Source organism: Numida meleagris, chromosome 18, assembly GCF_002078875.1.
Source record: "Numida meleagris isolate 19003 breed g44 Domestic line chromosome 18, NumMel1.0, whole genome shotgun sequence".
NCBI classification, from domain to species: Eukaryota; Metazoa; Chordata; class Aves; order Galliformes; family Numididae; genus Numida; species Numida meleagris.
Genome location: NC_034426.1, coordinates 8,308,473 through 8,332,970, shown reverse-complemented (window position 1 = coordinate 8,332,970; position 24,498 = coordinate 8,308,473). Strand labels below are relative to the sequence as shown.

The 24,498-nt window shown below is 44.8% G+C and overlaps 3 protein-coding genes across 7 annotated transcripts in view; 1 reads left to right on the top strand and 2 right to left on the bottom strand.

Annotated features, from left to right (window-relative positions):
• The window catches only part of MYO19 (myosin XIX), a 23,799-nt gene extending 775 nt beyond the window's left edge, over positions 1-23,024 (top strand). The window contains exons 1-26 of one of the 2 annotated variants that reach the window (XM_021415737.1): positions 5,660-5,796; positions 6,165-6,243; positions 6,402-6,500; positions 8,176-8,320; positions 9,053-9,201; positions 9,437-9,550; positions 10,298-10,430; positions 10,670-10,739; positions 10,836-10,938; positions 11,151-11,247; positions 11,738-11,814; positions 12,215-12,305; positions 13,229-13,400; positions 13,680-13,753; positions 13,846-13,967; positions 15,212-15,325; positions 15,508-15,684; positions 15,987-16,133; positions 16,606-16,713; positions 17,291-17,361; positions 18,313-18,422; positions 20,189-20,352; positions 20,896-21,025; positions 21,207-21,292; positions 21,642-21,935; positions 22,254-23,024. In XM_021415737.1, coding sequence (XP_021271412.1) covers positions 6,489-6,500; positions 8,176-8,320; positions 9,053-9,201; positions 9,437-9,550; positions 10,298-10,430; positions 10,670-10,739; positions 10,836-10,938; positions 11,151-11,247; positions 11,738-11,814; positions 12,215-12,305; positions 13,229-13,400; positions 13,680-13,753; positions 13,846-13,967; positions 15,212-15,325; positions 15,508-15,684; positions 15,987-16,133; positions 16,606-16,713; positions 17,291-17,361; positions 18,313-18,422; positions 20,189-20,352; positions 20,896-21,025; positions 21,207-21,292; positions 21,642-21,935; positions 22,254-22,382 — 2,889 coding nt within the window. In that variant the 5' untranslated portion in view covers positions 5,660-5,796; positions 6,165-6,243; positions 6,402-6,488 and the 3' untranslated portion in view covers positions 22,383-23,024. Of the gene's footprint in view, positions 1-5,659; positions 5,797-6,164; positions 6,244-6,401; positions 6,501-8,175; positions 8,321-9,052; positions 9,202-9,436; positions 9,551-10,297; positions 10,431-10,669; positions 10,740-10,835; positions 10,939-11,150; positions 11,248-11,737; positions 11,815-12,214; positions 12,306-13,228; positions 13,401-13,679; positions 13,754-13,845; positions 13,968-15,211; positions 15,326-15,507; positions 15,685-15,986; positions 16,134-16,605; positions 16,714-17,290; positions 17,362-18,312; positions 18,423-20,188; positions 20,353-20,895; positions 21,026-21,206; positions 21,293-21,641; positions 21,936-22,253 lie in introns of those variants that run through there. The other variant, XM_021415738.1, reaches the window with a different exon arrangement.
• On the bottom strand, positions 3,087-6,257 carry PIGW (phosphatidylinositol glycan anchor biosynthesis class W). Of its 4 annotated transcripts, none has more exons than XM_021415750.1 (2): positions 6,137-6,257; positions 3,087-5,270 (listed from the first exon to the last, which is right to left on the bottom strand). In XM_021415750.1, exon 2 carries the CDS (start codon positions 5,254-5,256, stop codon positions 3,763-3,765), a length of 1,494 nt encoding a protein of 497 aa, XP_021271425.1. In that variant the 5' UTR covers positions 5,257-5,270; positions 6,137-6,257; the 3' UTR covers positions 3,087-3,762. The 4 variants fall into 4 exon arrangements, with proteins under 4 accessions (XP_021271425.1, XP_021271424.1, XP_021271423.1 ...); XM_021415749.1 differs by lacking the exon at positions 6,137-6,257 and adding an exon at positions 5,920-6,126; XM_021415748.1 differs by lacking the exon at positions 6,137-6,257 and adding an exon at positions 5,497-5,629.
• On the bottom strand, positions 18,772-24,485 carry ZNHIT3 (zinc finger HIT-type containing 3; the record flags this gene model as incomplete). The annotated part of the gene is given in 5 exon segments (XM_021415761.1): positions 18,772-18,871; positions 19,171-19,264; positions 23,372-23,558; positions 24,232-24,378; positions 24,454-24,485. Coding segments are annotated over 4 exon segments (373 nt in total), but the record flags the coding sequence as incomplete, so codon positions are not given.

Genomic DNA, 24,498 nt, shown 5'->3' with positions numbered 1-24,498 from the left:
GATCCCGCCGCTCCCCGCCCCGCCTCACCCGCGGGCAGCGCCCGCTCCGGCCGAGGCTGCGGGAGGCGCCGCTCCGCCCGTTACCCCGCGGGGCTGCGCGGTGACGCCGTGTTACGAACGGCTCCGAACGGCCGCGCTCCTCCCGCCGTCGCCGCCGGAAAAAAACAGCGCGGGGCGGCGGAGAGACGAGGGCAGCGCCTGCCGGCCCTGAGGCGCTGGAGGGCGGCACGGGGCGCGGCTCCCACGGGGGGAAGCGGCGGAGCGGCCCCGGCTGAGGGACGGGAGCCGGGCGGGCCGGGCCCTGCGCGTAGGGCAGCGCGCTGCAACCGACGGGAAATCCTGCGGCTGCTGAACGTGGGCGGCACGTCACCACCCGCGGCCGTTTCTCAGCAGCTGCGATCGCCTTTGCTGGTGCCCGTGGACGCTTCATTGCTGTTACTGATGTCTCCGTGTGCTGAAGCCCTCACAAGAAAGCAGTGGGGCGGGTAGCAGCGGGCTTTTCCCGTTGTTCTGCACAACGAAGCCCTTAGTGGAGGAGTTTGTATTCCTGCACACCTGCCTCTTTCTTGCAGAACACATCGCTGCGCTCTGTGTGCTTTCGCGGTCTTCTTAAGCAAAAACAAAAACAGAAAACAAACCAAAAACCACCAGCTGGCATCGTGCAACAACTGGGCTCCTGCACGGGTACAGCGGGAGCTCTGTGCGCTCTGCTGAGCTTCTGAGGGCACAAAGCAGGCGGGCTGTGTATCAGCACAGCAGCGCTGCCCCAAACGCTGCGTTCCCAGGAGTTACACATGCACATGCTAATAAATGGCGTATGAAAAAAACACCGCTCGGTTTCACGTCGCTTTTATCCCTGGAAAAGGATCTGCAGGAAACGCAGCTGTCGCTCTCCACACAGCCCTTTGTGCCAACGTTTTGTGCCCTTTTTCCATTTGGAAGAGATACCGTGCTTCAGGAGATGGTGGTGAGGATACGGCTCGAACCTGCACTGTAGACTTCATTTGACTTCAAAGGAGACACTGGAATGGAAGGCATGCTGCGGTTTGCATACAAACTCAATGCATTTAAAAATAATGAAATTTGGTAAGCAGGACCTGATGGCTCGTGAGGAACGATCTTAAGGATGAATGCGATCATCTCCGCTCGCCTACGTTGTTTCTGCCCTGCAGCCCTACCAGCAGGTCATTGTTGTAGAGTTATGGCATCAAAGATGACATAATTTCTGTTTTCCTGCTCCTCTGCTTTCCAATGAAGTAGAGGCGTGCTATAGTTCAGCCATTTTACTCTTATTAGTTGTAATATAACTTTTACTAATTACATGACAGAGACTCATTTTTTCATATATATCTGTAGATCTACATAAGCCTACACATCTACACACACCCAAACGTGAGATGAAACGTGGCGTTCTGTCCATGGGGCCAACAGCTGCGGGGATGGACCTGGACAAAGTGTCTCCCGTAGTATTCACTCCTCTTGCATCTTTTCAAGCCCTCTGCAGCGCCATTTCCTCGGATGGACTCCGTGATCAGAGCGCTTGCTTGCATCTCTTGGTTCCTGCAGGAGCACGGTTAATTATCTGTATCCATTCATAGTCAAAACATTCAGTATTAATAACCGCTGGTTGCTTCAGGGCAGAACTTGCCACAGTTGTTATTGACAATAAGTAATGGGAATTAATTGCTGCTCATTAATTCGGCGGTGAACAGCTTACTTCACATGCCTTCAGAGGAGCGGCGCCGTGCCCTCAGCTGCCAGCTCTGTCCTTGCAGCCACGGCTCCATGGTGCAGCTGCTGCCCACCGGCCCCGCCGGGCTCTGCACAGGCGCTGCAGCCCTCCCACGGAATTCCTGCCCCATGAAATGCAGTTCACATCCAGCCAGCGCACTGCTTGTCCAGACATAACTCAGCTTTGTCACACCCAGTTAACGCCTTTCTGCTGAACCGCCTTGATAGACTTGTGCTCTCAGGCAGAGCTCATTGCAGGCCTTGTGCTTCAAACACTTCAAAAATGAATATCCGTGAGTAATTTCCACAAACGAGTCGGGCCAATCGGCGATGGAGGCCTTTTTCCCTAGGCAAGGCTCGGAATTGTTTTAGAATAAATATATACACCAGTTACCAGGAAGCACTGTTAACCACTCTGACAATCGTGAGTAAGAGAACATTGCTTACGAATTGCATTTGTTCCTAGTACAATACAGGCTGTTCTTCTTTAGTCCCATAGACTACACGGCTATAACTTGGAAGTAAACACGCACGAACTCAGCATGTCCATAGTATATAATCTTCAGTCTGCATCTTTCCACTGGCCAAAGCCTGAGAGAATCTCATAAATTTAAGAACATTCCACAGCACATCTGCCTTAAGGAATCTGATTTAGAGGCCTTACCTCCCATAGGTTTTATGATTCATTGCATTCAATAGGGAAGGAAAAAATTGAAATATGGCCCTTGTGCACTCCTGTCCCTCCACTAACGTTAGACATTCATCATCAGCTATCACCTGTATTCTGCTCCTATACTGTTTATATCTTGCATTCTTGAATTCCTCATGATTTTTAAACATATTTCTCTTCTCAGCAACTCAAGGTCAGGAAGAAAGGTCAGACTTACGGAAGTGAATGAAAAGGGTGTTCTGCTCTTGAGCTTGCAAGAAGACTGTGATAGATGGAGAACCCGAGCACATCTCTCACCAACACGGCACCGGTACCCTGACCTCCTGCAGCATGCTGCTTTCCATTTGCACGCAGTCTGCTAACAATTTGTATAGAACGTTCCCATTTCAAGACATCTCAGCTGTCAAAGCACAGTACTAAATGAGCTACTGTTCAAAATAACTTCACAGACAAATATGTGGGCACTGAGTACCTTAAAGTAGAGCTGAAGAGCATATTCTACAGCATTCCTAAAGACGAGCTGTCACAGCGTGTTGGTACACAGGCTGCAGGTGAATTAGTTTTAGATCTTTGTGTTTTCTTAGAGAAGTTCATACAGCTCTTATTATCTGCACCACAAATTCCAGCAACTTCTGTGTGAATTCATCTGCAGTGGAGTTTTATCGTGCTTCAGATAGGGCCTTCATTTACATTCAGTACTGAAGGTGAAAATAAATTTAGCTTTAATTCAAGAGTTAATTTAGATTTCAATCTATGATTAACATTCCACATACCATTACTGCTGTCAAAGTTGAATATACACATAAATCTTTCCGGGGCCAAAACATTTTAAAGCATCCACTTACTCGATGCATTTTATATAAAGAATTACTCTTATCTATTTATGCAAGGACCTTAACTAGCTAAATCTTCACAGTTAAGTCTCTCTCTATATAATTACTCATTTTCTTTCATCTGGCTTCTACTCTATACATTGTTACTGAATTTTACCAGCACTCAGATGTAAACGTACCTCTTGAATTCACTAATCACATAACATTACTCTTCTGCATATATGCTTACAGAAAGATGTACGTTAATGTTTTTCTATCAGCACAAGTATTCAGCAAATGACCAAAATAACGGTTTTCAGGAAAATGAGCAACTTCAACAGGTAACAGCACTGACCGCACGGTTTGGTGAAACAAAATGTAAAAACGAATGCATAAAAATAACAATAAATATCCCCAAGTCATAAAAAGCTGTTATAAATACTACATTATAAAATATTGTATCTATGTTATCGATAAATATAGGAAAGATTCTTCTTTTTCCATTAATGTATAGAAAAGTATAGCTAGTCCCCTTAAGACAGGGTGGAATCACCAAAATTTTAGTACTATATTTTTGGCGTGCAATATATACACAATGAAACAATTAAAAAACATATACAAGTGCAGTATACATAATGTTAGTGCAGCCTTGCAGTGGATGGTATCTACCATTACATTCACGGCACCAGTCAGAACATTTGCTAGCAAGAAAAACAGCAGCTGATTTTTATTAACGGCAGCGATCAGGCAGACGTGCACAGCCTCTGCCTGCCGCTGTTCCCTGCTCTCCAGCGCCTTCACAGCACGCCAGCATGAGGGCACAGCGGAGCCCCTCACGAGAAGCTTTGTGAACACCAACATGAGATCGGCCACCACAAAGCTGACAAAGAAGGTCAGGCAGTGAGCGATGACCCACAAGCAGTAGGAGAGATTGGCCATGCGGCGGGACACGGGGTCTGCGTGGGCCTGGGACACGTGAAGAAGCACAAAGAGCACAAGAGCTGCCAGCAGCAGGAGGCACGCTGCTCCCATCCAGTCTTTGACTGAGTCTCTGCGCTTCAGCAGATAGAGCCCCACCTGCACACTTGCCATGTATATGGCTAGGTACCCAAAGAGGGACAGCAGCCCTTCCCTGTTGGCATTTAAAAAGCCGGTCCTAGTATCTTTGCCGTCACTGCCGTGCAAGACAAATGTCTTCAGAGAAGTAACATTAAGAATGAGCTGATAAAATACAGCGAGAGTCACAGCCACGATCCAAGACTTGTTTTTGGGAAATATGGCTAACAGCAGAGATGCTGCAAGCCTGACAAGTGCTAAGGTAAAGAAAAAATTCCAATGCACTCCATACTCTGAAGTGTGCTCGTGGTACTCTATAGATTTAACACTAAGGAGTCGTCCAACACCAAGAACAACCAACGGCCAAATGGCAAAAAGCTGCTTGGCCAGATTGGAGAATTTGGGTTGCGCCACAGAGGCCTTTTGTCTAACTTCGGGACAAACCAGAGCGTTACCGAAAATGAAAGCTCCCACCCCCAGATCCATAGCTCCTGTTCCATAGGTCTCGGCTTTGGCATATCGTCGTGGAAACTGTGGGAAATCCACTGCTAAGATACTGATGGAAGTCAACACATTGATATAAACACGGAACACGGTTATCGCCGGAACGTAGTCTGGATCCAGGTGCGTCTTCTGAAAATCTTTGACCGTTTGCCTGAAAGGCACTCGGGTGTCACACTGTGTTTGGCGGTATATTTTAGAAAATATTCCCACACAGAAGGCTGCAAGGATGGCTGGAACCAGGAACAACACTGGAGACAGGACTGTGCAGGAGAACAGGAGAGGGGCGACCAGCACGCCGAAGTCCAGCAGCAGGCCGGACGTCCTCGAGCGCAGGGGCTTCCCGCGCTGCTGGCAGCACAGCACCAAGAGGAGCCCTCTGCAAAGCAGGCAGAGCGGGGCCAGCGCCGTGCCCAGGGAGACCTCCAGCAGGCTGGTTCCGTTCAGGTTACTGACGAAGGCTTCTTTCAGGTGCTTGTGTGACATTCTGCTTTCTTCCTCTGAAATGAGAAGCACGAACCAGAGTTAGTCCCGCAGAGCAGGACTCAAAACTCCTCCCCGGGTGAATGCTGCGGACAGCTCCGTGCGGACAGACGCAGGCGTCCCGCACAGCTCGCCGTGCACCCGCTCCGCTCCGAGTCTCTTCAAGTCCTCGCTCGCCAAAGTGTCTAGATAGCAAATGCACTGCGAGCAACCTCCCCGCGTGCACCGCTCTGCAGAACGCACCTGGAGGACGCGCCCCCGACACTCACAGCTCCCGCTCCGTTCGCTCCGTTCGCTTCGCCCGCGGCGCAGCCCCCCGCGCCGCTCACCCCGTCCCGCCTCGCGGCCGCCCCGCACGAGGTAAACGCGGCCCACGCTCCCCGCCCGCACTTTCCTCCGGCAGCGGTAATGCAGCTGCTGTTCCGCAGCGCCCGATTCGCCACGGGCTGTGCCCGCAGCCCCCGCCCCGCCTCCTCCTCCTCCCCTTCCTCCCGCCGCCGCTCCGCTTCGCTCCGCACCGCCCGCTTCTGCCCGCGGGCCCCGGTAAGTGCTGCCCCAGGAAGATCGCGCCACCCGCCCGGGGCTGAGGACAGCGGGGAGCGGGCGGGACTCGGCTGCTGCCTCCGGGGCCGTGGTGCCGCCGCCCGGCCCGGGGTGCGCGCTGACCTTGGGGCTATCCGCCGTTCCGTAGGGCGGGAGCGTGGCGGGGCTGTCCCCGCGGCCGGCAGCGCCTCGGCCGCCCCTGCCCGGAGCCGCGGCGCGGGGCTCCCGCTGGGTGCGGAGCAGGCGGGACGGAGCCCGCTCCGAGCGGCTCTGAGTCACCGCTCGCCCCAAAGCGCCGCTCCTGTGACGCCGTCGGAGCCGCGAACCTTTCCTTACATACCTTTGTGCACCTTTTCCTCCCTTCTTAGCAGCGGGACTTGGGGATGGCTGCAGATTGCCGGGAAACTTGACTGATTCAAGAGGAGGAGAGCGGCGGTTTGTGCTGCGGTAAGTACACAGCGCACACCACGCTGCGATTTGCGCGAGCCGCTGGGTGCTGCCGCGGATCCGCTCTTCTGCCCGCTGCCGTCGGGCTCTGCGTGCGGACCCCCCCGGGAGCGGCACGGCCGCTTTCCTTGTCCTCAGCGCCCCTCGTTCTATTGAAGGGCTCTTCGGGCTGGGCTGCACGAGCGAAGCCCCCGACACACGGCCGGCACGAGTCGCCCGCAGCGCCGCGCTGGAGAAGTGCCAAGATGCCAAAGCAGGTAAAAGCAAACCGGGAATCGGGTGCGCTAATTGCATTGGTGCTGCCAGGAAGGAACCCTCGGTTGTTTCCCTGCAGCCAGGGCTCGGTAACTGCTAACGTACATTCACCCCTACCTCAGGAGCTCGGCTGCACCCATTAACTGTGCGGTTTTGAACTGCATTACTAACACAGTTTCGCGCTGTGTTGCCCTAACAGTAAGAAGTGATTTTTGTTACGCCGCTGGCATGAACGGGGCGATGTTAATGCACGTAGCAAGCGCATCCTTAAGGGTAACTTGTCAGCAGAAGGAGTGACAGCTCTGCAGTACAGCTGTCACAAGCCGTTCCGTTTGCAAATACTGCTTTACTTCGGGCTAAGCAGTCGGCATTTCTTCTCAAATGAAGAGACTTTGTGCAGATGGGTGGAGCTGAACAGAAAGAAGCCCTTTCTCGGGTGCTGTAGTCCAGCTGCGCATTCAGAGCAGAATAACTGCAAACACCGATGGCAGTGCTCAGCCGCGCTGCTAAGCATTTTCTTCCTTGACATGTAAAGTGTTGTATGGCTGGAAATGAACTTCTTACGCCGTCTGCAAAATATAGCAATGCTCCTGAATGTGTACGTTATTCTTGCTGGTTTTTTAGGAATATGTTAATGGGGCTTTGCAGTATATTTTCCCATTTATTGATGAGCATAGCTCATGTGTTGAGAATGCTGCTAACTGAAATTCACGTTTTGTGTATAAATAATGTGACGCTATTCATTAACTTGGTTAACGTGTGAAGAATTGCAGATTTATGCTATTAAATACAAATAAGCAGGGTTGCTTTGAAAGAGTTCCTGTCAAGGAGATGAGGAACAGAAAAGGAATATCCAGAATGCAAAAGCCAGGGCTGCCATCTCTTCCCTTCTAGCCCCAACATAACAAGCAGGACCCGAAATCTCTTCTGGCTAAGTTTTCCATTACACTTGTGTAACAAATGTGCCCTTCCAACTACTGTTGTCAAGGGCATGGGAGCCCAGAGGCGAAGATTTAAATACTTTTAGGGATTCAAAGGAGACAAATCTTCACCTCATATAATCTCCACCTCTTACGTTACCATTTCTTTCCCCTGGCTGCAGTGCACACAGTCATCAACTTCAGTCTCGGGACCCTCACTCTCTGCTCTGAAAATGCAAGTCTCTCCTAGGAAAACTGTAGTGTTGGACCGCAGAACGTTCAGCTCTGCAGCCAGTCCTGCCTGCTTCCCTGTGCCCAAGGCAGTGTGCGCATTGAATGCTAGGCTAAAAGTATGCAGTTTAAGAACACTGTACAAGCTGTCTGTGCTGAATGACCCGCACAATGAACACACAACGATGGATACTGGGAGCTTTAGGACACGTTCTTTGTGAGCACCTTCGCTTACAGCCTGTACTGCCAGTGATGAATTCAACTTACAGTGTTGTCAGCCTGCCATCTCTCATATGGTACATAATACTTTCTAAAAACAGAGTGTGCCATGGGAAGCAGTCATGCCAGGGGAGGGCATTGCTTTCAACTGGGAGGAACAGTAGCTCCAATGTAGTAAATTATTATTCCTGCTGAGCCTGTGCTTGTGTTGCATGGAAGTGGTAGAAGAGCTATAGCTTGTAGGGAATGAAGTGACAGTCCTGCTACACTCAGCCGTGGACCGGTGCTGATCTGACACCCTCCCTAGGTAAACTGCCAAAAAGAAGATTCCGTCACCCAGAATGACCTGAATGTATCATATGAAGAAGAAGTCAGGGCTTTTCTCAGTGATGAAGAGAAGCTGCATCTTTTTGATGATCTCACAAAAGTTAATCCGGTGACGACGACGACAGGTAAGCAGCCAGGAGAGGCACCTCCCGAGGGGTCCCTTTCCCTGCCAGCTACTGACACAAGGTCATTACTGTTCCCACCACATGAATGTTATCACAAACACAATAGTTAAATATTCAAAGCCTACTCAAATTAGCTTAGAAAATCATGTTTGGTTGAAAGATTTTTCAACACTTCAATTGTAGATTTGGCCATACTGATCTCTCAGCAAGCTCTGCATGCAAAACCCACATTTGCTTTGTTGGTTCAAGTAGCCAGGGGTTGGTTGAGAGTTTACGGTATGACCTTGTGATTGCAGTCTGGTTTTATGTGAACATATCAGAAAACAAGGTTCCAATGTAGATTCAACGTATGTCCATGAAATTGGTTCGAAAGTAAATTCCTCACTTGACTTTTTTTAAAGATGGCCTTGCTGAGACAAGCTCAGGCACCTTCCTCGTGCAGATGGGGAATGATTGCCTCTGTCTGCTCTGCAAATGTACAGCTTTTCTTTCTAGGATTTGCTGTGTAAAAGCTCCTAAAAGCATGCAATTTAATGAATTGTAGAGTTAAAATACGCTTCTTAAAAACAAGGGCAGCTTTTAAAGGCATAATTATGTATATTAGACCTACAGGTTTCTCTTGATGACCTTCTCATGCTCTGTTAAACATAATAGATAACATATCTGAAGATTTTTGTTACAAAGAGTCAAATACACTTTTCAAAATATGCTAATAGAAGGTGTATCTTTCAGTTCTGAAATGTCTTCAAGCAAGATACACAGTAAACTTGTTTTATACAAATGCTGGCTGCAGCCTGGTGGCTTTAAATCCATTTCAGCCTATCTCCTGCCTCTATTCACCCGAGCTTATGAGAGAGTACCATGTTGCAGTTCGCCCCCAGGTAATCCTTCTGTTTGAAATACCTGTCCTCCTGCAGAACTGACATTTCAGATTCTTCAAAATCTCTACGTGAGCGAAGTAATTCTAAAGGACGAAACCAATTTCTGCTGAAATATGAGTTCTACTTAAAGAGCAGTACTATTTTCAGATAAATACAAGAAGACTTTTGCTGTCCACTGCTGTAGAACTGTGTAATTACTGTTCTCTTAAACATGAATATTCTGTTTTGTTGCCAGGATTTAAAACCTCACATCTTTGCAGTGGCTGAAGAAACCTACAGAAATGTTCAAAGCCAGATAGACCCCATAAACCAGTGTATCATTGTTAGTGGAGAAAGTGGTGCTGGGAAGGTAAAGAGATTGTTTTCTGCTGTCCTGACATTGCTTTTATATTTTGAGATTTGATAGCGATTTGTACTGCAAAGTACTTCAGTGAGCAAAGAAGACAGAGCATGTAGCCAGTCTGCTCTAGCAAGACTCCCCTGACATATGCATAAAGCATTAAATGATTGCTGCAGTCAAACAGACTCAGTGTAACTGCTCTCTAGGTGACATCTGTCACTTCTGAAGGGCTAGACCTGAATCATTCAATAGGAGTTGCACCTGAGTTGAAGTCTCAGCTTAGTCAGTTAGGGAGGTCTTGGCAAACCCTTAAGAGACAGAGGAGTTCAAATCTTGTCCAAGCCCCTTCTGTAATATCCATTCCTATTCAGCAAAATACTTGAGAATATTTTTAAGCCCAAAAATATGATTTGCTGAGTGTTAATGACTCAAAGTCTATTTATATTCAGTTCATCTTAAAATACTAGCTACTAATTCTAACTAAGCTTCCGGATGGTTACATCTTGATAAAGCTGCCATTCAGCAAAGCACTTTGATTCCAGTAGGATTTACACGTGTGTCTGCTGCGCATAAGCTTATGCACAAAAAGTTTTGGCTGAGCTAGAGCTATTACTCCCATCATTACTCCCTAGTAAGTAGAGTACTCTAGAAGTACATTGTACTTCTCTTCAGAAGCAAGCACTGTTTCACTAACTAACTGACATAACTAATAACATGGCAAGAACAAAGGCCTATTGTTATGCCTGTCTCTTGCAGACCTGGACATCTCGCTGCCTTATGAAATTTTATGCTTCTGTTGCTGCTTCTGTAACCTCCCCAAAAGGCAATGAAGCTGTGGAACGGATAGAGAAGAGAGTGCTGGATTCCAACCCTATCATGGAAGCATTTGGTAAAAGTAGCTTTTTAACAGCACGGACAAGTAGCGACTATGTGGGAATTTTCTTTTTTAATATACAAATCTAAGCTACCTCTTGTTCCTCCCCCTAAAAGACAAACTCTTTAAATCTCCTCGAAAGAGAAACTCTTCAAATGCTGGAACTGTGTACAAATCAACTTTAATGTCTGCATGTCCTACATGGAAGAGTAAAATCACTGATGGTGTTGTGTGTGTCTCTGGTAATTTCCCAGGAAATGCATGTACCCTGAGGAATAACAACAGCAGCCGTTTTGGAAAATATATTGAGCTTCACTTGGACAGGTAATAATTACAGTTTAAATAGCTTATCTGTTGTCTTCTTCCTCGAAATTTGGTGAGGGGAATTTTGTTAAAATCTGCTTTTTTTTCCCCCTCTAGGTTCCACCATCTGAGTAGTGCTTCTATTCAGACTTTCCTTTTGGAGAAGACAAGAGTTGCCTATCAGGCCCCCAATGAAAGAAACTTTCATATTTTTTATCAGGTTTGTGTTCAGTTAGCTTTGCTAAATGTTTCTGAGAAACACTGGGTACGAAATCACCAGATTTAGCACAGTTGTAACTTCCAGTATTTAACAGTTCATCTGTCTGCCATGCTTCCAAATTAATTTGTACTCCCAGTCAATTATTATTCTCTGTCTATGAGACATAAATACTCAAGGCAGAATCTGGTCATTACTTTGTTTTCTGTCTCCAGATCACAAAAGGTGCCACTGCAGAGGAGAGACTGGCATGGAACCTTCCAGAAGGGGCTGACTACCGCTGGCTGCCAAATTCTGACAGAAACTTAGAAGGTAAAGACTGTCCATTAATAACAGCTGTAACTTTGAGGGAAGGCAGGTAAAAATGCATCTGTCCCATTGAATCCCATGACCCAGGTTAGTCAGCCAACACTCTTCTGGCCTGGCCACAGCAGATTTTGCAAGGCCATCTGCATTAATGTGATTCAGTTTTAAGTTTCAGTTTGCACTGCTAATAGTTTTCACCTGACTTGAAACAGCAGTTTCTGGCCTAGCAAATTTGCATCGCTCTGTGGTTATGTTCAGAAACTGCCTTGTCTTTGGATGCACTTCAGCAACCTGCTGCCCAGCTTCACAGCCCCAGAGTCAGTAGTAAATCTGTGACTTGATTCTCCAACTTCTGGTTTGGGATTTACCAAAAGAACAGCCGGCTTCCTCAATCTCCTCTGACAATTCCAGCTGAGCTGGACGTGGAGGAGATTGTCCCGCATGCCTTCGGCTGTGTGCATGGCTTTTTTTAAATAACACCTCTTTGGCTTTTCAGAGGACTGCTTCGAGGTGACCAGAGATGCAATGTTTCACTTGGGCATTGACCGCTCCACGCAGAACAATATTTTCAAGGTCAGGTACAATGCACGGTCACCACAAAGCTCATGACAATGTTTATAATGTCTTTTTAGCACTGGGATTTCTACAGAAGCAGATCTATATCGATGTCCAGAGCATGGGCTATTTGATATTAGATGCAACAATACTGCCTGGAGCGCCTGCAGCTACACATTAGGTTGCATAATCAAATATTAGCTTTAATCCAAAAGCCCACACCTGTGAACTTTAGATTTCTTTCAGGAATGCTGCATGAGGAATTACTGTAGAAACTTGGAAACTACTTCCTTTCTGTTGTTTTTTTGTTTGTTTTGTACAGAAATGTTTTGACTTGCCCTGTTCATGTGGCAAGGCTAAGAGGACACTGCCTTGGAGAGCTCTGTTTTAGAAAACTCAGTGCTTGATTATGTTGCAGGTATTGTCAGGCCTTCTCCATCTTGGGAACATTCAATTCTCTAATCCAGTGGATGAATCACAGCCTTGTGAACTAGAAGACAAAGCCAAAGGTGAGGCACCAAGCATGCCATACTTTAAAGACTATTGTTATCACATGTCCAGTAGAAAGGATTACTATGCTCTTCTGCTTGATAAGAGACTATCAGGGTCATAGGCAGACCAAAGTTTAAGTGTGCTTGTGTTCCAAGCTTCATGGTTTCAAACTACTGCACAAAATCTGAGAGACAATATCCTTATGTTACAGGTCATGGCAACTGTAGCATTAGACAGTCATTTCAGAAGGATTATTGGCAGGACTGTTACACTTGATTGTAATCTTTCACCAACATCAGAAGACTTCCATAAATCTGACGCAGAGTGGAAAGCGGGGCTTTTAAAATGGAGGCTTTGAAGTTTTCCTGATCAAGACTGACATTCCACATAATCAGAGCAAATCTGTTAGGGTGCTGTACAGAACACAGGTTGTTCTGCGTGTCCTTAGGAGATGCAAGGCTCTAGTTTTCCTTCGGAACTAAAACTGTCCTGAATGAAGTTTCCTACTATTATTTCATGCTCAGAATTCACACTGCTGAATATTCAAATAATATTGAATATAGCTCAGGTTAGCAAGATCTTAAATCCTTTGTTTGCACATACTCATTTCTCTAATGAAGAGAAGTTTCTGCTCGAAGAAGGTGAACAAGTAACAAAGACATAACCTTGAGTGTTCTCTATAATGCTTACTTCAGTGCGGCAAACTTCAGACTTTTTTGATATTGTTGTTTCATTTTAAGTAGAGTACTTGCAATTCTAGGGATACAAAACTTTCTTCTGAGTTTGGGTAAAATGATGCAAAATCCCACATTTAAGTTGCGGAGTTCATAGAAAAGCTGTTTTTTTTTAATAACGTCCCTAGACCTTCCATAACTTAAAAGGGCCTGGATTCATTTGACACTCCAGATAACCTTGAAACCCTTTTTTTTTCCTGAATAAGTCTTTGTGAAGACTGCAGGAGACTTGCTGAAGATACCTGTCGACAAGCTACTGGAATCATTGAGAATTCGAACAATAACTGCTGGAAAACAACAGCAAGTCTTCAAGAAGCCGTGCTCTAGAACTGAATGTGACACTAGGAGGGACTGCCTTGCCAAAGTGATCTATGCTAAGTAAGGACATGCAGGCCAGGCTGCTGTGCTAATCCATGCAGTTTTTGTGAGGGAATAGAGCAGCCAGGGAGACATCCTTTCCCTGGCTTTCTGCTTGAACAAAGGAATAGCATAACCCTGCCTTTCCCTCTTGACACACCCTCGATTCAGTCACAGATACTGACATAGCTGCAGTATCTATTAGATCTACAGAGAACTGCTGTTTCATTGCATGAATTTTGTTTGAGCAGTAAGAAAAGCGAGCACTTTTCCAACTAATTCAGTTGTTACTGTCCGCAGGTTGTTTGAATGGCTCGTTTTGGTCATAAACGAAAGCATTTATGCAGATACGTCATTGTGGACCAGCTTCATAGGTACAGTTTTTCATCCCTGGCTTAACTGAGCAACCTTAACACCTTCAACCTACTCCGAGATTAAAATGCACTATCTTATGATACTCTTCTAGGTTTGTTGGATGTTTATGGTTTTGAAGCCTTCCCTGAAAACAACTTGGAACAGCTTTGTATTAATTATGCCAATGAGAAACTGCAGCAGCACTTTGTAGCACACTATCTGAAGGCTCAACAGGTAATACTCCACTAAGATCTAATGCCAGATATTTAATTTAAAACAGCATCTTTTGTCTCTCTAATAGCATTTCTGTGCTTCTGGTCAGATTGCAACCTACAGTCAAGCAAATAATGCCACAAAAAACAGTGGAATGTGATGAATACATTGGAGTCACTAACCTAACTGGCCATACACACTGCTAATTCAAGGTCTCATCTAATGTCTTTGAGAGTTACAGAGATCGTGCCAGGCCTGGACTGCTACTCCAGTAGACTCCATTCAGTCCTGGTTGAATTTCTCCATATTACACATGCATTACCACAATGATCTTTGTCATTAAGTGGAATATGGAAAATTGTTTTCTTAATGGTACCAACATGATGACACTTTCTGCCTCAGAGCATAGTTGTACACATTTATTCAAGACCTAAGTACCTTTTTGCCCATAATTTGTGCTTTCATATGCTAACCATTCCTTTTTTTCCTACTTGCCTTTGTCAGTATGCCAGAGGTTAATGGTCAGCAAAGATGGAAACTAAGTTCAAGCACACAATCACTTTTCTTGAAACTGATTCACAACCTCTGTTTAATAGCATTCCTACCAGTTACTGCCTGCCCTCTTACCTCTCTTGATCTGGCTGTGTCCCAAACCACTTGAATGCCATTAGTGGCTGTGCTGAGCAAGCTTTTGGCAGGAGACTTTTAAAATAACCGGCCAAAGCTTCTGCTTGTTAAGCACTCCTTATAGTTTATTCCATAATTCGGCATAAATACTGTACAGATGATTTCATCTGATATCTTTGTCCATTTCCTTTTGGATCAGGCTTTGTTTAGTAAGCCCGGTTAGCAAAGTTTGGCACACAGTGGTAGGCTTAGGGCTGTGTCCCAATCTCAGCAGTTCAGTGTGTTCCCTGCCCTTCAAGGGAAAACCCAGCAGAGTTTAGTGTGACTCTGTTTACTTTGTAAAGCAGATTTGCAACTCTCACTGATAAATTTGTAAAGTTCCTAAATAATTAAACTAATTGTTCAAGTAGGATCTGCTGCTATGTACTCAAAAGCTACTTGGGATAAAATATCCTCAGTATTTTTTTTTTCTTAAGATTCCCACTGAACTCATGAACTGAGCTTTGGATGAGTAGGCTGAGTCTGTGATTAACTTGTTTGCTTAAACAGTAACAGCATCATATGGTAAGAAAAAACACGCGGTTATTTGAGCTCTAGTGCCCTCTGCTGCAGAACATCCAGTTTCTCTCTTACTTTAGGAAGAATATGCAGCTGAAGGTCTACAGTGGTCTTTCATAAACTACCAGGACAACCAGAGTTGCCTTGATCTGATAGAGGGCAATCCTCTCAGCATTTTTTCTCTGCTGAACGAGGTAAGCACACACCTAAACTCCTAGTGCTTCTGACTTACTTGCTCACCTTCCATTCCAAGCCAGCAAAGAAAACACAAATGTGAAATTAGTATGAAACTTGCCAGATATTGCTTTTAATTACTAAAAGACATCTGTTTTGGACAAATACAAGATGCTGCAATTTTGTCTTGTTTGTTACACAGGAATGCCGTTTGAATAGATCCTCTAATCCTGACCTGTTTCAAACTCGGATTGAAAAAGCTTTGTCTGACAATCAATGTTTAAGTCGAGACAAGTTTAGTAAGAAGCCTAACTTCATTATTTCACATTATGCTGGAAAAGTCTGCTATCAGCTGGAAGCAATGGTAGAGAAAAATAAGGTAGGTGTTTTGAGAAACAGCTATTTAAAAAACAAAAGAATAAAAAAACAAACTCACAACCTTACAGACCAAAAGCAAATTTAGATTAAAGCATCACTAGCATGTATATTCAGCAACATTTACTGAATTTGCACATCTTACTCCAAATAAATCATTTCAGATTTGAAACCACAGCTGTGGCTAAGTCACCGTTGGCACAAGAAATACAATTCCATGTACATATAGAGAACTTTCAGTAATCATCAAAGGTGACAGATTTCTGTGTAAGTCCAAATGCTAATGAGTCACGTTTGTGTTTGCAGGACCCCATTCCACCAGAACTTGTCCATGTTCTGCAAAATTCTAAGGATGCTTTGCTTCAAAGATTATTTCCTATTGCAGAAAGCAACCAAAATAATACCAAAACACAGAACAGAGCAGCTGTTGTTACAGTGGTGTCAAAGTTCAAGGTACATACGCTATCCAAGATTCTGCTTTCTACCGCTGTCTTCATAACTACATGAGAAAACATTACAGTTGGATCAAGATCAGTAACTGTTGTTCAATGAGATGGCTGTAAAACTGAAATAGCACCAGGCTTTGATCATCTCTGGGTTTGGAGTTTTAATCACTCAAGTTTTACCTTTAACAGCTGGGCATCTGACTTTGTCAGGCTTTTTCATACATGTTCTTCTTGATGGGTTAGCATCAACTAAGGGCCCTGATACAGTTTTGGAAACTTTCTGAATTTACCATCAGCCATTTTTAAAAGCATCCAAAGAGATACTAGCTGTGCTAATACTGAGAGTGTAAAGACATTCTTAGAAAAAAAAATAAAAAAGAGCTTCATTGCTTTTATAGAAGAGCACCGATTCACTAAACTACCTATGGAGGAGGAAGCCCTAATTGCACCTCTGTTTCTCCTGTATTTCTTCTCTGCAGAGTTCACTTGAAAATCTCATGCAGATCTTGAATAGCACCAAACCGCATTACATCCGATGCATCAAGCCTAATGCTGACTGCAAGGCAATGACTTTTAGAAGAGAAGAGGTAACTTCTCCAAAACCTTTCTTTACTAAGTCAGAAGCTTCCCAGAAATAACGTGCAGGGCTTTGCACTGAGTCTTAGATGGTCGTGATTCACTTGTAAATTTCTTTTCTCAGTATATTTCAAAAGAGTTTTTTCTTCTTTGAAACTTCCAAGAAAAATGTCCTTTCAGAAGCAGTGATGGAGCCTGTCTAAAATGGCACTAGAAAGCTCAGCAGCTTGTTCAGGTGCAACTTATTTGTTGCTGTATGGGAAATTCTCTTACCACAGTGCTCATGGGTTATTTGGGATGATAGCTTCTCGGCTCACAAAGTAGATAAAGGTGATCTGGCTGCTGGCTGCCCTGGTCGCGAAGATATCTTCACAGTGCAAACCCACAACAAAAGTCTGCCTGAGTGTTAGAAAATGCTCAGTAGCTGTGTAATCCTCTCCTCCACCCTCTCCATTTGCTCCCTGACCTCCAGTGTGGTGGCTGAGCCGAGCTGAATGTGGCTTGGGTTGAGCATATACCATGCACACCTTCACTGCAGCTCCCACAAAGAACAAGTGTTCTCCTAAAACAACTCAATTTGTGCCTCAGGTTCTTAGCCAGCTTCAGGCATGTGGAATAGTTGAAGCCATCACCATCAGCGCAGCAGGCTTCCCTATTAGGTAAGTCCAAACTTATTGAGCCATGTCTTGCATAATCCATTTCTATAGCAATTAGTGGCATAACCGTTATTCAGAAGAGCTTTTAAGCAGGAAATCCAAATATTTTGTAGTCTACTTTATACCACAAAACCTTAGAGATTCTTTTAAAGCTATCTGAAGGGTTCTGCTTCCTGCTTGCTTGCAACCTTATTCAAGCACCTTTCATGTTTTGGAGACAGCAATATCTGTCACAAATCTGGACTGTTATTTTGTATTTTGGCTAGTGGAACTGCTAGTTCAGGACTGTGCAATAACTGCACAGTAAGCAGCACGAGAGCAACTTTCATTCAAGATAATGAGATTCTTAAAAATCTAGCAAATACCTAACAAATTAATGTGTGTAACAACCCCCTGACCTGAGACCTCCCTGTACCCTTCCAGTCTGAGAAGCTGCAGCAGAAATGTTCTGATGTAGACTATTACGTACTAAAACATCATACTTTTAATGTGCTTCATAGTATCATTTGCAGCAACTGAAAATAAATGAAAAAATGGCATTCATCTAAGTGTGGTCTTCTACAGTAGAGCATCTACCACTGCCAGTCACCTTGCTGGCTTTTTTGACTGTCTTTAGAGGTCGGAGGGAACAAGGCCTGAGCTAGTCATGTTGTTGCCAGCTCTGTATCAATGGAGTGAAGCTTACTAGTATCATATAAACAGCATCATTCCTGCCTAGTCTTTGTCACAACTGAAAGTCCTTGTCTATTACTGGGCAACAGACAGCCAACTGAATTTCTTCAGCAAGTTTATAGTTTCTTGCATGTTGGTGACTACATAGGCATCAGTCTTTTTGCAGTCTGTGAGTTGGATTTTTTAAGCCATTCTGCAAGTTTTCCCCTCCAAAGGACAGGTTATTTACCAGATGGTAATAAATGATACTTGCCTAGTATTAACTATACTTTTGTCTATCAGGATCTCTTTCCAAAGCTTCACTGATCGCTACAAAATACTGAGAAAATCACATAGGTCCAGTAAAAACAGTGCATATGATAAAAGCAACTACCCTGCTGCCAAGAAAAAAGGTATGTTTGTTTAGATAATCCCTCTGCTGTAAAATAAAACTATCACAGCACCAAACTGATATCACATAGAACAGATGCAATAATTACATTCAGCACTTAGAAACACCATTATTCTCAAAATACTTTTCTAACCTCTCTAAACCGACTTCAATTTCTAATCTGCCTAATGCATATAGTGGGCTCTTCTAAAAAGAGCAAATCTTTCATCTTTACAACTGTTTTTTCATGTTCCTCTGTAGTAGAAGCCATTAGTTATGATGTAACATAATTTGATTTAGAAATAGCTCTTAAGTAAACTTGAAAACCACTTACCTTTTTGCTTAGATTCCTTATCCTTCCTTTTTTTTTTTCCCTACTTTGTTTTCTTGCCAAACACGCTGACCTTCTAGCTTACCTGGATTCTGCTGCTTCTTCTGCCTTTCGCAAACTTCTGTATGCAATTCTTTTTTCTAAACAAGAGCGAGGATGGACTTTAAAAAACATAATCCAGTCTACGAGGTAACGTCTTTGGTGAGCCCCTGAAAAAGGAGCTCATCATCAGGTAGTTACATTTAATATTGAAAGTTACTGCAGACCCCTTCCCTGTCCCAGATTGATCCCATCTTCTTGGGTCTTTTCAGTAACCAGTAGGCGTGCGAAACAAGGTCAGTAAGTACCAGCCTATTTCAGATAAGTTAAATGGCTGGAAATCTGTTCACCGTGCTGAAATAGAATAAAGCAATGAAGTACAGTCTGGAAAATGACTTACACTCCATATCTTTCTCTCTTAATTATAAACCCATTAGCTGGAATGCTTCGTTGTGATAGGTTAGTACTCCTTTTTATCTTCAGTGGGTTATAATCTGCAAACAAAGTAAAACAATTTCCTAAACATGAGGATAAGCTTTTGTTTCCCTATCAGCTTGGTCCCATGAACATAATCATAGTCACCAGATGTCTTCCTGTATGCAAGAATTGTTTGTATTTGTTTTCAGTGCCTTAAAATGCTCTCATCTGCTCACAAATAATTATAGCAGAAAAACAAACAGTATCCAGAATGGAAAGATACAAAGACTGTCAAGTTCTGGCGTTAGGCACGCAGAAAACTCATGCAGCACTGCCTTGAGCAACACATTCTCTTTAAAGGACAGGTCTGAATTAAGTCTTCCTGTACGTCCAAATAGGTTAATCTGGATAACCTGTTGTGTTTTAAAAAAACAAAACAAAACAAACAAAAAAAACCTCCCAGAAATGGTTTTAATAACTTCTTACTGCCACAATAAACATACACTTAGCATGTATCCCTGATTCCATTAACTGCTTCCAATACCCTGCTAGAGCTGTACAATTGCGTAGCATTTGTTTTTTATTCCTGCATCTCTCAGTACAGTAAAGCTATGAGTCTAACCTCTTGCTTTTTTCTCTTTGTTCCCAATAGTTTTAGGCTTTAGTTATTTCATCAGATTTTCTTAGGACTGTGTTCCTCTCCTTGTCTAGATCCACCCAGAATGTCATTTGTTATCCCTGCTAGCCTGAATAGGCTGCAATGGAGGCAGCAATAACAACACATTAGCACCCAAACCACATCCTATTTTAAGCACATTGAGTTATCTTTCTAGTTGTTAGCACATGGCAAAATCTAGGTGGCTGCATCTTTCCCTAATGGCTAGAACTAGTAGTATCTCAGCCATCACCCCCAAATGGCTATAGTGTCTCAGTGTAAAGGCAATAATTTGGTCCTAGTTTCCAAATTTTGCAACACATTCTCTTCAATGCTTCATTTGTAGGCGAGACTGCAGCGGAGGATGACAACAACGCATCACGTTCTGTCATTGTTGAGATCCTGCAGAATGTTGTTATGGGACAAACTGCTGCTGAGCCAACAGGGAAGGGATCAGAGAATACTCCAGTGTACTGTGGCAAAACCAAAGTATTTATGGCTAATTCTGTGGTAAGAGTGCCATCTCCTCGGCTAACAGTTCTGGAATATACCTGTGCCTCATGTTGCTGGTATTCTCACCATTTCAGTATTGATTACAGCTTTCTCTGGCTTCCACTGGCAGCTTTAGCTACTCTGACAGGCCCAAGCAGATCCTTTTTTGACAAATACAAGGAAGGCACTTCTACACTTTTACAAAGCTTGTGCACTGAAGGCTGTAGCTATTTAAAACACAAACAAACAAACAAAAACAAAAAGCCAGCCCTCATGCAGTGGAGCTAGTTTTAAGCCAGCTGCTGCTGTGACTTCAGGAGTGCGTGTTTTCCCCTACAACACTTTTTCCCCCTCGGATATATATATACTTTCTACTTTAATCTTACATATTACATAATTATATACAATAAGCATTAATGACATGCTGTCACCTCTAAAATATAAGCAATCTTGGGATTGCTTATATATTGGGATTGGAACAAGAAACAAATGATTGTAGAAGGGTTAAAGAACACAGGTCCGTCCCTGACTATTAACTGCAGGCTTGTATCCCCAATGCAGCTAGAGCAACTTGAAGCTAGAAGAGCAGAGGTGTTAAATGAGAAAGCATTTTGCATTCAGTGTTGGTGGAGAAGATTTAAACAGAAGAAACTTGCAAAGGAGAAAAGGTCTGCAACCCTCATCCAAGCAGGTAATTCCATCAGAGTGTGGCTGGACATAATGCAACTAGTAACATTTCCAGCTACACTGGATATCTAAAGAATGGATATGCTAATTGAACATGGAGAAGGCTTAAGTGCCATCTCTCTTACACTGCGTGCAACAGCTGCTGAGATTCTTTGTACTCAGATTTCTTTTAATTAAATCTTCAGCTGTTCGCTCCTGGTTAGCCAAGAACCGCTTCCAAAGGATGCGCAGGGCTGCAGATGTCATTAAGCATGGATGGAGGAAATGGAAAGTAAGTGCACTGGTACAGAAAAGGACTGAAGTTGAGTGAGTGAAGCCTTGTAGCAATTTGAGAAGTAATCTACCCCATCAAGTAACTGTGCAAAACCTATACTGTCAATTCTTTGGAAAATATTTCTCAAACAGAAGCATAGAAGATGGATGCCAATCTTCACAGCTGCTTGCAGGGAGGGAGGTAGAGAGCGCAGAATGAATTTGTTCCTAATTATCTTTATAAAACGGGAAAGCATCCCAAATGGTGTCCTATCCCTTATGTTGCACTTTGTTTTAGACTCTTCATTTTGCACTTTTAAATTTTGTTCAAGATGTTCTGAGAATATTTTTCTGTCTCTCTTTATCAGGCAAAAATGGCTGCTTTAGCAGCAGCAGAATTAGATGAGGGTGATGAAAATGCACCTTTCTCAGCAAGGTCAGCCAGATCACCTTCCTTTTTGGAAACAGCTTGGCCTCTACATGCAGTCATTCAGTTCTGGCCTCTTGGCCTCGTCCTGTCTGCTGCACCTGTTACCGTAGTGGGACTCCGGAGAGAGCTGTCCCTGCTGGCATGCTTGAAAGTACTTCAGGGGATTGGCTGCTACAAGATGGAAAGCAGCTTCTTAGGCTGTGGCATCACTTCTATTAGAGCTCTCCCACAGGTAAGATACCTCACACAGCACAACTAAACTGTCAGGATCCTGGAACAGTACTGGCGTGAAGTTTGCTATCAGTCTAGTGGTTTTTTTTCACTGCTTTAGATATGCAGGGATGATTCTGACAATAGGTCAAGTTAGACATGGGGCTCAGATGCGAGACCAAAGCATGAAAAGTTCCTGCTAGTCTGTCATAGCAACAAACCGATCAAAGCTCTGAGTCATATTCATCAGTTGCTTGTATGCCAAGGCAGTGCTTTGTCTGAACAGCAAAACTAGATCACAGTCTTGCAAAGCATCAACTGGCCTCTTGTTTTCTTCTAGGGCTCTGTCAGGTTTCACTGCAAGAAGTCTCCCCTGCATTACGCAAATGTCAGTCCCCACACAGCTGCCTATTCTATCACCGGATTTAACCAGATTTTATTGGACAGAAAAGAACTGCTTCCAACATAACTTTTGGCCATCCGCGTGCATGCATTTTTTCCTTCAGGGAAGGACTGTCTGCAGGCTGCTGCTTTTCAAGTTGCTCAACATCCCTATCTGCTGCTACCTCAGAGTTTTCTATAATCATGCAGTGTATGTATATTATAATTCAAATTTAGACTGCAGGGGAGGCATTCCTTCCCTCACACGCACACATACTAGACGAAATAATCAGTACTATGAGAACACTCAATAGATCAAGTGCTTTAAAGAGTATATACTTGAACAAAACACTTCTGGCAGTACATGGTCAAAACGAGAGACTGGTAATGAGACAGCAAAAAAGGCAAACACTTCTGATGTGTGCCAGGTTCTTGTTGGGAGGTACCACATTTAGTAACCTGTGTCCAAGGAAGTAAGTTGCAGTCAACTGTAACACTAAAGGCAGATGTCTCAGGGAAAACCAAGACAAAACTCTTGGTTTTTAATAACAGGACCAAAATACATTGTGGTCTGTCTGTTTCTAACACAACCTAGCCAACAACATTACCTCTGGAGGGACCAAGGTTCTCACTGGGGCACCCTGTACCGCCTGTTGTGCATTTGGGTCTTGAAAATGTTCAGCTTTTCTATGTATGCCACATCTAAATAAACTATCAAGTATCTTGTGAAGGCGTCTGACTATCCATGACAAGGTCAACAAAAGCATTTCAGGTTAGTTTGTGGGTTAAGACAAACTGCAGTATATTTAATATAATTGTTATTGGGAAGTGGTATTTCCCACAGGTGACAGGATTCCTGTACCAACAGAAGGCAAGTCCACATAATACCAAATTCAATTCCTAGCATCTAGAAATTTGTCCAACACTATGTCATTGTTTATCAACTCTAAAATGCAAATTAGAGTGCTGACATTCATGAGCAACCAAACTGGAGGAAATACACAGCACGGTGCGCCATGGGGCAGAATGGTTTCAACAGAACAAAGCTGAAGGAACAAAAAATATTCCCAAGCTCACTCAGGAAGAATGTTCTCCTTCTCCGGGGGTTCCACAATCCTCAAGCAGCAGTCTGCAAACTCCACAAAGAGTGGCTCCTGCATGTATTTTTTCATGAGAGAGCTTTTCTCTTCTGCTTGGTCAATGGTCAGCAGCAGCTGCCTGAGGTGTGGGTTCAGCAGCAAACCTCTCAGTTCTTCTGATTCTCCTTTAAAGAAAAGGAAAAAGATAATGAGTATTCCCCTGAAGTCCCAATTGTAAAGGACTTGGTTTCTGTTAGGGAAGTGGGGCAGTCCAGCTGTCAAGCCGGGGAAAGCAGAAGCCCTTTCCTCTGTGTCAAAACCAAATTAGAGGATTAATCCCTGTGCCTGCATGAAATCCGCAGCAAATCGCACTTTGGGGCAAAGCCTATGAGGTCATGCTCTTGTGATAACCAAGCACAGATACAGTGTTGATCACAAACCAAATCCTTGCTTTCTGTTTTTGTGCATTTCCTCCACCAGCCCACGATCCCAAGCAGGGAACAGGCTGCCCAGGGCAGCACACACAGCGCCGAGCTGCCAGAGCTCAGGGAGCGTTGGGACACTGCTCTGACACAGGGTTTGGGCGGTGCTGTGCGGAGCCAGGGCTTGGACTCAAAGATCCCTGTGGGTCCCCCCCAGCTGGGGCTATTCTGCGATTCTGCGCTGCTCACTGTGAGCAGTCACAAACGGCGCTACGGCCATCCCTACTTTGCCGGGAGATTCCCAAAGAGGCACCGAGCGGGGGCGCCGGCAGCGTCCGTAACTTCCAGCTTGTCCCCGGTTCGCGGCTCGCTGCGAGGCCTTAAAGTCCGAAGCATTCCCTCGGTGGTCCCCAGCTGCCCCCCTGCCCCGGCTCACCCAGCAGCCGGAGCTTCTGCAGCGGGACGCGGTCCTGCTCGTCCTCCTCCGTCAGGATGTCGGCCACGGTCCAGGCGCTGTCCGCGGGAGGGCCGCGCTGCGCCGCCCGTTCCTCCGCCGGCGGTTCGCTCTGCGGCGCGCATTGCTCTGCGGGAAGAAAGCCCGTCACAGCCGCCCGGCCCTGCCCGCCCGGCCCACCGCGCCGCTCGTTCGCTCACTCACCTCTGTGCGCCTTGCAGCACGGCACGGAGCAGCTGCGGGACGAGA

Bases quoted from the DNA above. Each gene is read 5' to 3' on its own strand.
- PIGW (XM_021415750.1), bottom strand. From the start codon at position 5,256: ATGTCACACAAGCACCTGAAAGAAGCCTTCGTCAGTAACCTGAACGGA.